The 17883-nt window shown below is 43.4% G+C and overlaps 1 protein-coding gene across 1 annotated transcript in view; it reads right to left on the bottom strand.

Moving 5' to 3' along the window:
* Positions 1 to 1485: 1485 nt before the first annotated feature.
* Positions 1486 to 17883, bottom strand: part of KDM3A (lysine (K)-specific demethylase 3A) — a 29976-nt gene continuing 13578 nt past the window's right edge. The window contains exons 10-25 of the mRNA XM_008935210.1: positions 17286 to 17487; positions 14769 to 14983; positions 12793 to 12945; positions 12446 to 12541; positions 11989 to 12116; positions 10085 to 10271; positions 9197 to 9366; positions 8202 to 8438; positions 7587 to 7758; positions 6553 to 6643; positions 5855 to 5985; positions 4921 to 5040; positions 4695 to 4834; positions 3254 to 3430; positions 3035 to 3169; positions 1486 to 2225 (exon numbers count right to left, since the gene is read on the bottom strand). Coding sequence (XP_008933458.1) covers positions 2148 to 2225; positions 3035 to 3169; positions 3254 to 3430; positions 4695 to 4834; positions 4921 to 5040; positions 5855 to 5985; positions 6553 to 6643; positions 7587 to 7758; positions 8202 to 8438; positions 9197 to 9366; positions 10085 to 10271; positions 11989 to 12116; positions 12446 to 12541; positions 12793 to 12945; positions 14769 to 14983; positions 17286 to 17487 — 2432 coding nt within the window. The 3' untranslated portion in view covers positions 1486 to 2147. The remainder of the gene's footprint in view (positions 2226 to 3034; positions 3170 to 3253; positions 3431 to 4694; positions 4835 to 4920; positions 5041 to 5854; positions 5986 to 6552; positions 6644 to 7586; positions 7759 to 8201; positions 8439 to 9196; positions 9367 to 10084; positions 10272 to 11988; positions 12117 to 12445; positions 12542 to 12792; positions 12946 to 14768; positions 14984 to 17285; positions 17488 to 17883) is intronic.

Here is a 17883-nt window from a genome sequence, read left to right on the forward strand (position 1 = left end):
GGCGGATGGGACTTTTTTTTTTTTTTCCATGGTCCTAAAACTCCAGAAAGGACAGATCAGAAAGAAAAAATCCAAAGCAGCTGATTCAGCAGAGTGGGTAGATAACAGCTGCAATAAAACCAGATCGAGCAGCAGCATGTTGGCTACGAAAGTTTAAAATCTAAACTCCCACAAAGGGTCTTTCCATGCATGTGTGTACCAGAGCAGGAGTCAGGGCACCAGTTGGGAGGGAAGGGACCCACACTCCTGCTCCCACAGCTGCCCCAGCTGGCTCCTGGGAAAGCCCTCACTCTGGTTTCAGGCACTTCTGCCTCCATGCTGCAAGGAAGAACACTCTGCCCAAGCGCTGCCTTTAAGGACACTTGACCAGCTCATGCTCCAAATGCCACATCAGGGTTTGAGGCCAGCTGAAGGGACTGGACAGCAGCCGGTCTGTTCACTGGCAGAGGCCTCCCCCAGTCGAGGTGGAGGGAAGTTCTCACTGAGCACCCCAAAGACACATTGCTGAGCAGAGTTTACACCAGCAGCACAATCCTGGGAGCCAGAACACTTGCCCACACAAGAACACCACAGCACTGGCCCTGGCTCCTCACCCAGCACTGTGGATCTTGGCACAGGCCAGGTGAGCTGTAACTGGTCACCTGAAGATCTGCAGGTCTGACACCCAGGGGTCCTCCCATGAGCCACAGCTCAATTCCATTTAGGCTTTTGTTCAGTTGCTCTGGTTCTTCTGAGGTCCTGTTTTTGCCTCCATTTTAAGAGGAAGGGAGCAGTTGTTCACAGTAGATAAACCTTTTCTGAGCCCACTTAATTCTACCCTGGATGAGTCTTGGGCACTGCACATCACTGCAGTCTCTGCTCCACTTCAGATACCGCAGGAGGGAGTAAGAGGAAGTTTCTTTGGAAAAATAAATAAATAAATAAAAAACCACAACAAAAAACCAACCCAAACCCAGTCGCCTGAGCCAGACTCAGAACAGGGGATGCTGGTCAGGAAAACTCCTGCAGGGAGGAGAATTCAGTCTGTCAATTTGTAACTTAAAAGTTCAGAAAAGTGACTTTTAGCTAACTAGGAGGTTCCCACCCCACCTGGCTCCTACCCTGGCCACCCCAGTGCTGGGGAGGGCATCGGCAGGAAGGTTCCTGTTACCCCCTTGGACAGCAGGCACACTTCACTCTTCAGCCCTGGCCTTGTTTGAAGTTTTACAATGTTTTAATGTGGGTCACTGAAGACTGAAGCTGAAAAACTCATCTGAGAGCAGACTGTGGTGCTGGCACTGGGTGAGAAGCAGCAGCTGAGCCAATTCCTGCTTTGGTCAACCAAACACAAAGCTACCAGCAGATTCATCACTAAATTCAGTACTGTAAGCCTTCAGATACTTGAAAAACCCTTATGAGCAGTGCAGGATACAGACTTCTTTGCACTGCATCAAATTAATTAGATTTTAAGGAGTCAATTAAAGAAGCCAGGTGAGGAACAGTATCTGAAATAGAAGAATTTTATGTAGACCGTTCAGTGTTAAAAACCAGAGAATCAAACATCGGTTCAAATTAAAGAACAGTTTCAAACAGAAGACATTTGATTAAAAGTTTCTTTTAACATTTAGAAATTTAAATACATTTACCTAAAGATGGTTAACCCCCATCTCTATGTTCCTATACAATAGCTTAAAGCTACTTTTAAATGCTAGTTCTATGTTAATGTGAAATTCCAGAACTGCATTCTTGTTTGTCTGTAAATAGGTTATTAAATTGGGTGTCTCTGTACTTCCTCCCACCCAAAGATAAAGTTTAAAAATCGGAGCTTTACAATGTCTTGAATAGTATTTTTCAAACGAGTAATTTGGAATAGTTCCCGACAGTCCTATAGGAGGTATTTTGTACAGTCTGGAGAGCGACTCCATATAAAGTTCTATTGCAACTGAGCATTCACAGTATGCCACAGTCCATACATATTCCTACATATACATATCAGGTTTGTAAACATTGGAAGAATACACAGAACATAGTACCACGAGCCTCTGGTACTGCCGAAAGGAAGATGAGGTAACATTCATATAATCTCAAAGTCCACAGAGGTCCTGACTGAGGAGTTAAAAGAGCTGCCAGCGCTTCTGTTTCCTAGTGTGTGGTTAAGGCTTTCTGCTTCACGGTCTAAGGCTGGATTCGTTCGCCCTCAGGATCCCAACCGCGTCTTTAACAGCGTGGTAGATGACATTCTTCACCTAGCAGGGGGAAAAAGGAAGAGAAAGAAAAGGTGTTTGGTTTTACAAGGAGACAGCACAGTCAGGGTCAGGCTGGGAGGCTCTGACCCACAGGCACAGCCCAGCCCTTTCCCCCATCAGTTTAAACAAGCACGGCTGTCAAACTTGTGAAGGGAGGGTTCAAATTGTGACAGGGTGTCAGCTGAAGCTCTGCAGCCTAAGGAGAGCACAGAAGGAACAAAAGGAAGGAAACACTTCAAAAGAATCCCAGGAGAAGCTTCAGAAGGCTTCCTCAGAAAAGGACTAAAAACCTGTAGCAATATGGAAGCTTGTGTTCAAGATCCATCGTGTTAAAGGTGACCTTACAGCCACCTTCCAGAATCAAAAGAGGCCTACAGGAGAGCTGGGTAGGGACTCTGGATCAGGGAGTGTGGTGATGGGATGAGGGGTAATGGCTTTAAACTGAAAGAGGATAGATTTATATTAGATATTAGGAAAGGTTCTTCACCATGAGGGTGGTTAGGCACTGGAACAGATTGCCCAGGGAAGCTGTGGATATTCCATCCCTGGGGGTATTCAAGACCAGGCTGGATGGGGCTTTGAGCAACCTGGTCTAGTGGAAGGTGTCCCTGGCCATGGCAGGGGGGTTGGAACTAGATGACCTTTAAGGTCCTTTCCAACCCAAACTCTTCTATAGTTCTATGATCTGAAAGCAACTTGGGTTGTGTGGATACACCCCTTAGGAGTTTGGTGAGGGTTGTGTGGGGTTTTGGTGGGGCTTTTGAAAGGGTGAGGAAGGGCAGGGTTCATCTTGAGCATTGGTAAGTTACCTGCAGTTTATCTTCATGGTTCGTATGCGTATGTGACAGATACCTAAATTCCTGAGTGAGCCAGAAGCAATGTTTGACATGCTCTGGGGATACAAAGTCTTCTGCAACTTTAATACAACTGTACAAATTATGAACCTAGAGAGAAGAAACAAGCATTAGCCATGTTAGACTCAGAAGTCTGCCCAAGTGGTCAGGCTGTAACAATGACCCAGTCCTTGCCTGGTGTGGAGCTCCTGCTGGAATGAAAACTACATCTCCTAGAAACTGTACAATGGCCCAGCCTTGAACTCCGTACTCCTGGTGCAGGCGCTTCCGCAGGGATCGGTCCAGGTACCAGCTCTGGTCGTGGATGGGATCGTGATCCACAGGGTTCTCCTGCCCTTGCTCCTCCGCAACCTGCAGCCAGAGGATGACAGGAACCATCACACACCAGCCTCACGGGACAACTGGGGTCCCAGGTCAGCGTGTAGGAAACCCCATTTGCAGCAGGAAGCCCCAGGAGGGTTAAGTCACTTGTGTGTGCTCACAGGGATCAACACTCCTGCACTACGGCCTGGAACTGGAAGAACCACAGGTGTGGGCTTCAGCAGGTGTCTGTCCTGAGGCCAGCACTAGCCAGTGTGCTCCCCGCCCAGACCAGAGGATACTGCCTACACATTGTCAGCAGACAGGAGGTTGAGAGACAATAAGCACTTTAGAAGAGAAACTTGAGGGCTATGGGGAGAGAATTTCTGCAAAAAGTGCCAGTACAAATCCAGTTTGCCGTGGCCATCATTTACATCAGGACTGTAGCCCAAAAACTCGTGGGAGGAGACAAGGAGCTCGGTTCTACTCCAAGCCAAGCTGCTGAAAGCCTCATGCCTGCAGGCACATATGCTACAGGGGACCAAGAAGAGCTGTGAGACAGATGTCCAAACGCCAAATGCCAACGCTTATCAATTCAGGTCATGTTTTATCCTAAGTTTCAACCCAAGACAGCAGTCAGGCTGACAAAGCCAACAGTTGTTCAGATCATCCCATCTATCATTTTAAACATCAACCTGTTAGCTCTTTCCACATTCAGAGGACCAAAGAAGTTGCAGAATTAAGACCCACCAAAACCCATGGACCATTTGTGGTGAATTTCAATACTGAAACAAGCCCTTCCAGATGCCGTGTCACACTTCTGCTCAACCTTTAACTCCTATGAAAACGTCACCCAAAATACCTCATGCTTTTCCCTTAATCCAAACCCCATAAAGATACGGGAAGAAAACTGTAGAAGGGAGAGAACAAAGACGACCTGAGGCACCACCTATTGCTCTGACATTTCCCAAGAGTATCTCACAAACGTGCTTTTAAGAAGGATCTAGTTTAAGATTAAACCGTGTTTTTACTCAAATCTACAGCAGCTATTTTTGTTCATTCCATAACATCACCACATCAGAAGCATGGGCAGAAGCAGTGTGTCTACAGAGAGCTCTGTAGCTACAACTCACTACCCTCCTCAGATCCCACAAGATTCATGGCACTTGAGGAGTTTTTTGAGAAGTTTTGTCTCGGATACAACTCAAGTACTTCTGTCTCCAGAACAACTGGGATAGAAAGGAGGAGAAAAGACCATGGATGTGTATTTGCAAGCCTACACAGACAGGTCAGTTTCTAAGATACACCAGCTCACCTTTTTAAGGAATTCCCGGATCTTCTCTGTATCTTTAGCAGCATAAATGTGCCACAGAGCTCCAGGTTTTTCTCTACTTTCAGTGAAACGCTTAATTGTCAACTCATCAGAATCACCATCTTGTATGGTTTTAAGCACTTCTGTTGAGCACAAACACGAGCAGTTACACTAAAGGACTTCCCTCCAACCACAGAAATAACCCCCCAGAACCCAAAAAAGACTTTACCTTCTTCTTGATCAGCCTGGCCTTTGGGGATACCCACATAAACCATCACATTAGCTGCGTCAGACACATCCAAATGGAGGTTTGTCGTGCCGTATTTTCTATCCTCGGGTGTTATTAAGCCTGAAGGAAAAAGAGACAAGAGAAGCAGGTACATTAGTAAGAAAAGAAGAAACCTTCTGTCACTCTCAGCAGCAGTCTCTGAACAGGCCAGAGAGCTTTTACCAGGACATGAATCCAGTACAGCATTATACTTAATATCCTGGACCTCACCCCATCCCATTTGAGTCTTCCAAAGTGGTCAGTTTACAGGCCCACACATGAAGGTGACACAATTGACCCATATCTACACCTACCCTGTATGAGATGTAAAAATTGCATTTAAGTTCTGCTAGAAAAGAGTTTCTACAGCAGCTTAGTATAAAGTGTTCTCAGAAAGTCTTTATTACTCTAAAAGGCAGCTGCTGCAGTGTTTACCAGTATTTACCCATCTCTTTACTGGCCACAATCACACTTAGTTTTAAATGCCTTTTGCCTGACAGCAGATGAACTAGCCACAGAAAGCTGCTCAAGAAGAGACTAAAAACTAAACTATACAGCCCCAAAAGGAGACATAAGAAAAGTGACACAGCCAGAAGCAGCAAAACAAATACTCATGGCCAGCTACAGGAAAGGGAGGCAGTGTATACACATGTAGAGTGAGGAGATTAGAAGACAGAATGAATGTGATTGGATTGAAGCCACCTGGACCAAAAAACATTTAATAAAATTATATAATGCCCTGGACATCACTAATACCTGTAAGTGAACCCAAGTTAGGTTTTCTGATCAATGGGCTTAGCTGTCCAGAACAGCAAGGATTAAATTAACTCCCAGCACAGTTTCACTGGGCCGCGTGCTCAGCGTGAGCTCTGGGGCAGCTCTGGGATGTCCTTACCGTAGGCGTTGTACATCTTGGGGCCCAAGTCTGGCCGCACAAAGTAGTTGGGGAGCCGAGAGGCAAGGTTCAGCTTCCCACCTCTCCTCGTGTACTCTGGCAAGGGAATGTTCTTCATCAAATCATCAAACCTAACGGAATACAGCACAGTTTAATCTCAGGTTCTGATGAAAACAAGCAGACTAAGACAGACCAAAACAAAAGCTTTCTCCAGTTAAACTGCACACCCTTCCCCAGGGGCTTTGCTGGACACCATAAAAAGGACCAAAACAAGCAAGACATGGGAATTTAGCACACATTTCATGGCTCCAGAGCAATGCTATTTCCTTCTGTAATCATCTCAACTAATACCAAATAGAGTAAGTCAGAATACTTACAAATGTTTGGCAAAATCAAGCTTCACCTGACCTTTAGATTTCAAAATGACTCAGGCTTTTAGAAAGCTCCTGAAGTTAAACCGATCATGAGCGATTTCAGGTACTCGCTTCACTTGGCAATAAATACAATGAACTACATCAAAACTGATCACAAAACTTGTTCAGCACTTCCAGCTGTCAGGCATCTCTGGGAAACAATGGTTCACATACCATTCAACAGGGACCTAAACCATGTTGTTCCAAACATAAGAGTATTCCTACATCCCATGACCTTGGGGGTGTTGCACACAAGTGATGAACAGCTTCTTTGTAAATCCATACCGTGAAGGCATCATGTCTCTGAAGTCTTCTCCTGGAGGCCAGTCTTTAAGCTTCAACACCATTGGCTCTCCTTCTTCTGTTCTCAGGCGACCTGGTGTCAAATATTAACAAGTCTTAGTTTAATAGTTGTACAACTTAAAATCCAGGTAGCCAAGACAATGAAATCCTTATCTTAGTTTAAGATCAAGTTCATTCCACACCTGTTTATGTAGGATCAAAGACACACAAGTTCATCTGACCTGACAGGTGGGGTGACTGCTGTCACAAACATGTTACAACAGGAGATTTCAAACTAGACAAGCAGCTTTTACCAGTTCCCCTGCTCGAGCACTTCCTAAAACTTAGCTTGTGCAACTGCTTTGTGTTTGAGGGCAGAGTAGGCAGTGACAAAGCCAAATCTTTCCAAAGATGAAGGAACAGAAAGAAAAGGTGCAAAGTGAACCTTCCAGCTCACCACTCTTCTTGCCCAAATACCCAGTTCCCCAGGTTCATACCACACCAACAGTGGAAGTAGAACTTCATGGCAAGTACTAATTCTCCTGGAAAAAGTTTGTTTTCACTGCAAGTGAAAACAATGCCCAGACCTCATGCTTACCCTCCCCTAAACCCATTTTTTACACAAAATCACTTTAGTTCCTTAAGAAAAAAAGGCACCTTCAGGTTAAAACAGCAGAACCCAAGTACCTTGTGAGCACTAACCTTACACATGCTCTATGTTTCACTCAACTGTTGGCAAAAAAGCTAACAGGTGAACCTACTGGCTAGGAAGGTCCCAGACTTTCTGAGAGCGCTTCCCCAAAAGGCTAAAGACAGCCAAACGTTCTCCTGAAGGAGAGTCCTCCATGGGGCTGTTTCTATGCATTCCACCATCCCACAGGCTTATATGGTGAGAATACCTTGCATACAGCTACCAGGATGAGGAAAAAGCCTGGAACATTTTTTATGCTGCTTAGGGATGACAACTTGTGCTAGGACAAAATTATTACTGTTGAATATTTTACCTGTAGGAGAAAAAAAAAATTCGCACTACTTACTTGAAATATCCTCAAAGCCATCCCAGAAATCCCCTACAGTAGCTCCAGTGATGATTTCATTGGTCCTGCAGTTAACCAGATCTACTTCTTGTTGGCCAAATTCCTTCCTAAAGGACTCTGGTTTCCAGAGGTCTGCATTTAATTTGTGATGCACTCCCGACACCATTACAGGCTATGAAGAAAAATAACATATTCTGAAGAATTATTAAACAACAAAAATTCTAATTCCAGCCAGAAGAGGGTAACGCATAAAACGCGCCCAACATCTGAAGGCAGGCATCTTGCAAACGTTGTATTTTCCTAAATAAATGCTCAGCCTGCCTTACTGGAATTAGGCATTTGATCATTTGTTGTTTCAAGGTTTTTTTTTGTTTGTTTGTTTGTTTTTTTTTTTTTTGTTTTTTTGTTTTTTTATCCAGGGTTGTAAGTTCACCAATACATTTAGAAACGATTTCAAACAGTAAATTAGACACCTTTTTATCCAAGAACCTCAGCACTGGCACAGCACATTTTAGGAAGGTTTAGCATTATGGGCGCTCCAAGTTCGACCCTGCACTTCAATTCAAGGGCAAAGCACACGAACTGAAACTGGAGAGAGCAGAAAAGCTGAAATACCTGTCCCTGCTTCCAGCACTCCCTGAAGACGTTCCAGTTGCTTTCGTTGTTGGGGTCCTGCAGGCAGAGGAGGCGGTTGTCACACAGCCAGTAGTGCGGCGTGTCGAAGCCCATTATCGTCGGCTTTATGGTCAGCCCCTGAGGCTTCTTTGGCAGGTCACTAATGGTTCTGTTCTGCACCAGGGAAGCAAAAATGTCATCCAGGATTTTGGGTGTACTCTTGAGTCCATTGTCTGTCTGATAAAAAAAAAAGAGAAAGAACAAATAAGTTGGTGCACTTTTCTGTTGCCTTGTCCTACAGGCTAAGGTGTTTGCGACTAAAAATTCTTCACTTGAGCTCAGAATCACACAGAGGAACAAAAATCTGCAGAACTTTGCTGTCTAGAAACTCACTGCCATTAAATGGCAATGTCATGTCTGACACTGTCTATGGCATTCTGGCCTAAGTTCTGCTCTGATTTACAGTCCAGCAACGCTGCAGAGAACCATGCAGGATATTCTTTAGATCAAAGAGCAGAAATGCAGTTTCAGCAAGGAACTCTCAAGGCCAATATTCCACCCCACCATTTTGAAGTCCCATCTGTAAGAGCAAACAAAGCCCAGGAACATCTGAACTGAACTAGTTTGCAAACAAGATATGAGAGCGACCCACACCACAGAAAGTTTTTCCCTCCATCTGTAAGTTCCTTGATGCTGCTTTTTTGAGTGTAATGGACACACCAATCAAGGCACCTGCCCTGCACTAGCCTAGGTAAATTCATCTGTGTTAACACGTGGTTCCCAGTCCCTCACCAAGCAAGACCTGCTGATAGTAGCACTATGCTACAACTCTAGGCAGTGCTAGCCAGAGCACTGCAACACAAACTGAAGTCAGTCCTCCTTCCCCAATGAAAACAGAATTTTTCCTACAATAAATGTCAGTGATAGCTGTTCACAGGTTTAATACTCCAAGCCTGGTATCGTCTCAAACCTGAAAACCAAAATTCCCCATCTACCTTTCCTGCAGAAGAGTTCAACAGGTTCCGCAAGAAGCCCGTGTTGTTGTTGCTCACAGGTGTCAGTATTGCACTGTTGAAGGTCTGCAGGGCTGCAGAAGGCTTGGCCAAACTGGGGAGTGTCTGAAGAGGTTTATTTTCATTCTTTGAAATAGGTACAGGGAGTTTCTCTGAAACAAAGAACAGAGCTCATCAGAGAATGAAGCAAGGAAGAGGATAGGTTTAGATTAGAGGTTACAAAAAACTTCACTGGGAGGGTGGTGAGACACTGGAATAGGTTGCCCAGGGAAGCTGTGGATGCTCCATCACTGGAGGGGTTGAAGTTGGACCGGGCTTTGAGCAGCCTGGTCCAGTGGGAGGTGTCCCTGCCCACGTCAGAACGGTTGTAACTAGATGGTCTTAAAGGTCCCTCCAAACCCAAACCATTCTGTGATTTTATGAAGGATAATCTTCTGAAACACAAGAGCTATACACTTTGGATTTTTTTTTTTAAGACAGTAAGATACTCCTATGTGCATACCTGTAGGTAAGCATCTATATACATAAATCTCCTCTCCATACACACATGCAATATTCCTTTCACTTAACTTTCTACAACACTCAAGTAAGTTTTTTAAATCACACATTCTAAAATAAACATTCTCAAACTCAGTTTTTGAGAATACTTGCATCAATGGGATACTAATCCAGTTTTCAAAAAAAGAACATGGTAAATCTGTCAGGTTTACTCCAAGCCCTTGCCATTGACCAGTTTTGCAGTACAGGTACTGGCCAGCCCTCCCAGCAGGCACATTGTGTCCTCTTGGACACAACCCACAGCTGGGTCTGGGCTGCGTCCTTCTGACAAACAGCCACAAAGGGTTTACTCTTCCCTGGTTCTGCACGCACCTTTGTTTTCTTTGTTCACATTTCCACTTGTTACATTTGATAACCAGCTTAACGAAGGAGAAGTGTTTACTGAAGCAGTTGGTTTGCTTCCAGCTGCTGACTTTAGAGGAGGGTCGTGTGCAGTGACTTGTGGGCTGAGGACAAAACAGTTTTGCTGAAGGCTGGACCTCTCTCCAGGTACCAAGTTCTGGAAAAAAACCAAAATAAGAACTTGATTAGACACAAACATGCTCTACTCAAAAAGGGGAAGGAAGCAATAACAAGTCCAAACTGAATTTGGATTGGTTTTTTTTTTTTTTTTGGAAGGCCAAATCATTTTCTGGTAAAAGAATTAATCTCATGCCCACCAGAGGTCAGCAGTGCATCTCAGCATCAGCCAGAGATAACGACCCAGCAGGATTTGGGATCTCCCAACTTTTAAGAGCCCATCACCCCTCAAGAATAGTACAGGAAACAGCTTCCCGGATGCAGTTTCTGGGACTGCTTTGCGAACCAAATGCAGGTTTAACAGCAGTGCTCTGACAACACTACTGACAGCTGATGTTCAGACAGGGCTGTGCTGGAGGTCTGTTTCAGCAGCCTAAAACACATAGTGCTGCCAGATTTTCCTCTTAAGGCGGCAGGTAAAGTCCAGTCACCTGCCAGGGCTAAAATACACCTGCACGTGGGTGGCACCAGCCTGGCCAGCCCATGCCAGCAGAGGATTCCTGTACATCTCCTACCCAGCTGGTTTATCTGCTCACCTGGGGGTTCCAGCTAACAGACTAACCAGAATTACTGCTTTGGCCGGGCTTTCCTGCCCAACCAGCCGACTTTCTTCTCTCTGTTCTGACACTTTACAGTCAAGGAATTACTCTGCCCCCACATTTGCTTACTGCTATGTTCTTTATTTCATCTCTTAATGACTGCTGATGCTTGGTAGGGATTCCAAATATGATGAAATATGAAATACTTCAAGCTTCCCTAAGCTTATCCTCACACAAGAAGTGCGAGACCTAATTTTACAAAAAGGGAGGTACAGATAAAGTTCAGTGCAGCTGCTTGTGAAGGGCCAAGGAGGAAATCTCAAGGAGCAGAAGGCTGAAGCTAGGTCAGTCGTAGGCTGACATTTTCAGTCACATCTTCCTCACTTTCAACACATCACAGTATTTTTGTCTCTTCTATTGATTACCAACACCAAAATCCAGTTCAGCCTGCTTCTTACACTTCAAGTAATACATTTCTTCTCAAAATAAGTTTACAAATACACATACAACAAAATTAAAATGACTTGATTCAGCTGGTTTCTTGCAAGACGCTACAGAACTAAGCCATTAATTCATACTCTTTTTAAAACCAAAAATACTAGATTCATTTACAAATGCATGTTGGGGTTTTAATTTTTTTTGTTTGCTTTTTTTTTAAAATTTAATAAACAGCAAACTCTCCACCAGGATTCTCAGAGAAATCACTGCTTCTAGCCCTTATTCTTGTTTAGTTCTTTTATGAATTCCATTGCTGCTCTTCCACCCTATTTATTCTTTTAGATGCTGCCTGTATTACATCTCCAGGACCCTACAGGGATGGCCTATGCTTTGCAATCCTTCCCACTAGTCTGTTGAGACTATTCTCTTAAATGTATTCTCAGTCTAATACATTTTTTGCACTAAAATACCTCACTGAGCATTTTTCAAGGATAGGTCACTTACTGAGGCATCAGCATGTCCAAGGGACACAATGAGGTTTCCCCCAAAGCGTAAAAGAACTGACCCAGAAAGATGAATGCTAAATACAAACTTTGAACAAAGACCTATGTGGTGGGGTGGTCAGAACCTACAAAAATCAATTACCATTGGCTTCAAATATGGGTATTACACCCAGGCAAACCTGTACTACACAGACATAGTGTGAGACAGTAGCAATACCTGTTTTGAATCCTCCTTTAGAGTTGGCTTTGATAGTGCCTTGAACTGCTTATTTGCACAAGGACAATTTGCCTTTATTCCCCATTTTGTTCTTACGGAGTGAACAATATCACCAACATCATAGAGAGCTGAAGGAAAAGAGTTATTAGTGAGCTCATGTGTAATTAGAACACTCAGCATTCAATAACCCTTTAAGAAATTGTGTATGTGACAGAGGTAAACAGTACACAAACACAGTTCATCATCAGCCAAGAAGTTTCACTACTTCTCTGTAAATATCAAAGATAATATAACAGTATTACATACACAGGTTGTTCCAGTCTTTGGACAATAAATACTAAGCTTTTACTAACTTTATTACAAAAAAACCAATCCTCACTCTGTACAGTATCAACAACATACAAAAGACAGCAAAAGCTCACAGGGTTTTTCCATCCCATTCACATATTTAAAATACCTTTTCCAGGAATTATTTGTGTAGGCATGAGGTTCTCTGGCTCATGTGCCTGCCCCTTCACACATTTAAACCAGGAGAAAGTGTCCGAGTCATCATCTGCAGAACAAAACCATTATGCTTTATTACTGTACATCAATAATGTTATGTACTGGTGCATCTTTCATCCTCCTCTGGAGGACAGTAAAGCACACAGCTTTCTATTTACCAGACTATAGGTCTACAATGAGTTTTTTGTTGGGAAGACTTACTGTCTTCTTGTTTAAGGTTGTTATTGACTTCCAAGTTCCAAATTCAGGTTCTCTTTCCCCTCTCCCGGTTCTGTTTAAAGCAGCAACATGCCCCCTCACCTTCACGTGAGCTTTTCTTCCTCATCCTGTAGCAATCCACGCAGACGCCGAAGCCGCACTTGGAGCAGACCCAGTGGAGGTTGAAGATGGTGGTGTCACAGACGTCACACATCTCCCGAACGCCACGCACCGCGCGCTTCCAGGCCACCTGCCCTGCGGGAGGGGACAGGCTGCTCAGCGTGGGCCTGAACAGGACACCTGCACCTTAACACACCTCAGTAATGCAAGACTCGGACTCTGTTTTGTACTGGGACCCCAAAACAAAGCCTTTGCTGTTACAGCTTCAGAAGAACAGGTCCAGGACAGAGCCTATGCAATCAAGACCATTTTGCTTCTTCCTGTGTGGCACCAACTCCGTCTCTTGCTCCTGACAGGTATTTGCCCACATTAACATGCACCCTGCTGACATTCTCCTCAGTGGAAATTCCACAGCTACCCCAGAAAACAAAAGTTAAGGTACTTCTAGCAAGCTAAGCTTCACATCTAGCTTGCCACAACTGCTTGTCCTTGTTCTTTGTTCAATAGCAGAGTGGGCAAGTAGTTCTCCCCATCTGAGTGGGTTTTCTGTGTGTTTATAGGTGTGTATCAGACCTTCTCAAAACAGTTATCTTCTTCTCTGAAGAACTGACCACTGCTGTTCAAGTTTCTTTTGTACCCATTGTACTCCACCTTTCCTCACCCCAAGTCACTTCTTCAGTTCACTCAAAACATTCCAAGTGTTGATATATCTTCCAAAACAAAGGAAACTCTTACAGGACTGTATTACATACAGATTGTTCTAGCCCAATCTTAATTTCATTATGTTGCCAGCTAGAAAACTAGACCAGACAAAAAGTACACATCTGCCATCTCCTACCTTCTTCCACACTTGTACCTTCTCTGAAAAACTTTTCTGCCCACAATTCTTAATTGTAAAAGCAAGTTATGAGAGACCGTGTCCTAACGTATGCTATAAAAAAACAACACACCAGGATCCACAACATCTGTTGCTTTTCTCCTGTAGAATGCCTGTTAACTATGTATGGAACAAAACTAGAATAGCTTGGCACAATTTGTTCTTAAGTAGGAGGTAAAAATTGTTTCACTACTTCCTTCAAAATTCTTCCAGGAGACAGAGGTCTAAATATCACCAGCTCCATTCTCCCCTGCCTTTTAAAAACATGTACTATATTTACCATTTTCTGGGCCAATCCTCCAATTTCCCCAAAATGGGATGAAAAGGGGTGTTGTTATATTTTGCACATTCATTCTCTACTTCAGTTTCCTGCATTTTGTCCTTTTCCACTCCTCCTACTCCTTTGTTTCCTCTCTGTAGTTTGATCCCACCTCCTCTTTCTGCAGGTCTCCTTTTGGCACTTGGCAGCCAAGGAGCAGTGTGACCTAACAAGCTGTTCTTTCTGCACTGGTCAATCTTTTACTACATGGGGATAGTTTCACTCATGCTTTTCTACTAATTCTTTAGGGAACTCTTTACAGAGCTTCTGTATCTATGATCTCTTGAAGCAGTCCTGCTGGAAAATTTCAAGTGGAAGAAAAGATTTCTTTCCTGACTTGACAGGCAGCATTAGGTCCCTTATGCAAGAACAAAATAGGACCAAAGCAATCCAACAGAATGTGTAGTCAAAATGGAAGTTTACTTCATTTACATGCTAAGAATAGATTATCAGCTGCCTGCTATTCAGTTTTTTTAACAATTTCATAACATAATTACACTCTCTGCAACAGGAGAAGTAATTTGATAAATTGAAAAAGTCTTCTAACAAAGGGTAGAATTCCTTTTCCCCTTTTCCCTCCACCTGTGAGTGGAGCTGTTGACACTAGCTCACCCTGGATGTTAACCATTACCTCTCTCAGTGAAAACACTGAGGTCTCATGATATTCCTAAATGCAAGCAATGTATTTTCACACAGGTCAGAGTCCTAAATGTCACATAAAGCTGTTAAAATACAGACTATTTTAACACAAATTGATCTTACTGTGTGGTTCAATTGTAGACATAACTTCCTTTTCAGATATAACTAGCTGACAAAAGTGGTCTCCAATGTTGGCAAGGATATACTTCGCTGTGTCGAGGTCTAGACCCACAACATTTTTTGATAAAGGCAGCCACAAGCTAATGGCTTCAGGGTCATAGTTATTTGGAGTTAGGAAACCTTCCTCGCGCAGTATTCCATGCTTGTTGAACTGCAACCTGTGGAAAGAGGGAGGAAAAGGGAGGTAAAAAAAAAATCAAATATTTTATTAGTTTACATACTCATTCCAATGAGTCAATGCTTGAATTGTAAACGTGTGTTCTGTATGTCAATGAGTTTAACTCTTAATGGCTACCACAGACATGGGTAAACATATCAATCATTAGTGTTAAGCATGCTTAAAGTACTGCTTGTTTAAATAAAAAGACAAAATATCACTTTTGTAGTAAAGCAGATTTCCTGCAGATTTTTTTCACTCACACAAAACCAGATAGCATAATTTTTAAAATGCATTGGCATCAAGGATCACATCTAGGAAGGTAACAGTAAGAATTGAATCTAAAACAATATACAGCTCACAAAAGAAGTGACAGCACCTTAAATATATTCAGTAACAACTAATTTGCAAGTAGGTGTCAAAAAAAAATTTGAATAAGATATATTCTTGAGTGATTCTGAGAAAGTGGAAAGATGAGATCTGCATTGCTAGTAGTTTATTAAATAAAAACCACCAAGAGCTCTGCTCATGTTTTGAAGAACCTTTCTACTAAATGCTCTAGAGGGAAGTTGACTTCTGATGACATGTGCTCACTGTAGGGCTAAGCTTGCCAAGAAAACATGCTGGGAGCCGACACCACCAGACAAATGCAATCTTCAGACTCTGCAGATTTCACATTCAGCAAAAAGGATGGTTACATCAGCTCCAAGTTCTAAACTGAAGGACTCAAGTGCTTTGAACTGCTCTACAGGTCTGGATTTTTACCCTGAGAAGATGAATTAGCATCATCTGTTGTTACTCTGGTCTCACATGGTTTTCACCATTTTGATCCATGTCGGATTATCCTGTAATTTACTAGAGTCAAATCTCTAATCTGAAGTTAAATAACCGATTAGCAACACCTCTTCCTTCTTTTTGTAAACTTTTAGCTACAAAACATGGAAGAGAGACAGCATTGAAGGTGGAAGAATAAACCTCAAGAAGCAAGGAGTGGAACAGTAATCCCCCACCCCCAATCTCTGTAACTTTTGCTTTCAGTTTTCCCACTTCAAAAGGTCTTTAGGCTTACAGCTTCTTATTCTACCTAGAGACTCAAGAGAAAGTAATTCCTCTGAAAATTAAAAGGAAAACAGTAAGTAAGCTCATTGTCTCCCTTTTGAGAACTAGTATTTTTGCTTTTCCTCTCTAATATCCCAAGTGTCACCTTCTTCCCATAAAACATGGTCTGTGCCTCAAAGCTTAAATGGGTGTGGGAGGAAATAAGAAGCAGGCAACAGCATCTGGAGACAAGATCAAATAGTTCACAGAAAAAATGTAGACAACTTGAAAACAAAGGAAAGGACATGTTAAAAAACAGCCAGGTACTGCAGTTTGGGAGCATCCACCCTGGGCTTACATACAGGCTCCAAGTAACAGCTTAACACCCTTTTTGGAGGGGTTCCTCATGGTGTCTTAAGAACTGAAGAGATAAAACATCAAAAAGAGTTTGACTGTTCAGTTCAAGAATCAGGCTCTGGGGGAACGTGAAGGGTAAAGGATCTGAAGGTACAGGTTAGGTTTGGAAAAGCAACCACCACTCAGCAATCACTGAGGTTTCCTTAGAGATGCCTTGCTGACCCTGACCCTCCCTGCTCGCCCTCCAAAACCCAGTGAGCATCCTGATTAAATGTTTCTATGGCAAGCTTCAAGAAGTGGCACAAAGAACTGAATGACACAAAACAAATTATTTTACCCATCACAATGCTGTGGCTCCAGCTGAAAGCCACTGGTCACTTACTGCAGGGCTTCTGCAGCTGTGGGTATACATCTAACATTTCATGTGTCCAGCTGCCAAACTTTGGGAGACACGCCTGGAATCTCCCCTCTCACTGTTATCCCCCATAATACCGAGATGTACACTCCAGCTAAACTCAGTTATCCCACTGGCACTTGGCCCAGAAGAGCAAAATAAGGAGCTCAAAGTCCTGCCAAAATATTTTCTACTCAAATTAAGCAGTTATGAAATTTTTAAGGGCTAAAAAACCACAAGCAACCTCTCATTAGTCAGGTTTATTAGCCTTATAGCTTAACAGCTACTGACTAACATCTGACAGTTGTGAACCAGAGACCAACAGGAGACCATTTTGACCAAACAACCGTGTTTTGACCTGCCCCAGAAGATGAGTCCATGTTGTAACTAACAGTAAGCACTCAACAACTCCCTTTCAACAGGTGGAAATAGATCAGATGTCCAACCCAGACCTGGGGCACGCATAGTCACATCTAAAGGATATCCACGTCCACGGAGTCAAAGTCGTTCTCACCTTCTGAAGTGGAAGAAGCGGCAGAAGACGGTGGAGTCCTTCTGCTCCTTGTTCTTGCGGTAGCTGTCCAGGCGGCACTCGCGGCACTTGTGCAGGTGGGGGGCGATGTTGTTGCAGGAGCCGTCCTGCACGAACGCCTCCCCGCTCTGCTGCAGCCTCTTCACCTTAGCAGGGTCTGCCAAAATCGACTTCCGAACGATGACTGCAGGGGAGAGCACTGGGGATTAGACAAGCTTCAGTTTCTCACATGGAGGTGAAAGCAAATACATATTCGTGGAAGTTCCATGTCAACTTCTCCTCTAAGTTTCACATTACATTGAAACAGAGCAATGCTCAAATATTTGCAGTTGGCAGAAATCTCTTTTCAGGTCAGCACAGACTCTCTCAAGCTATAGTTCCACTGGAATCAGTCTGTGGACTCAAGCTGCTTTCACTCCTCCACAGAAGAGTATTTTGAAAGAGCATTTGCTTTCAATGAAAGTTCTTCTGCCATCAGGGCTGGAGCACCTGAGCACCACATTTCAGAAGTAATGAAGACAGAAGTATAGCCTGGCCATTTCTCAGTGCTGTTTTCACCCCTCACAACACCACAGCTTTC

This window comes from Merops nubicus, unplaced genomic scaffold (genome assembly GCF_000691845.1).
Source record: "Merops nubicus isolate BGI_N331 unplaced genomic scaffold, ASM69184v1 scaffold3352, whole genome shotgun sequence".
Classification (NCBI taxonomy): domain Eukaryota; kingdom Metazoa; phylum Chordata; class Aves; order Coraciiformes; family Meropidae; genus Merops; species Merops nubicus.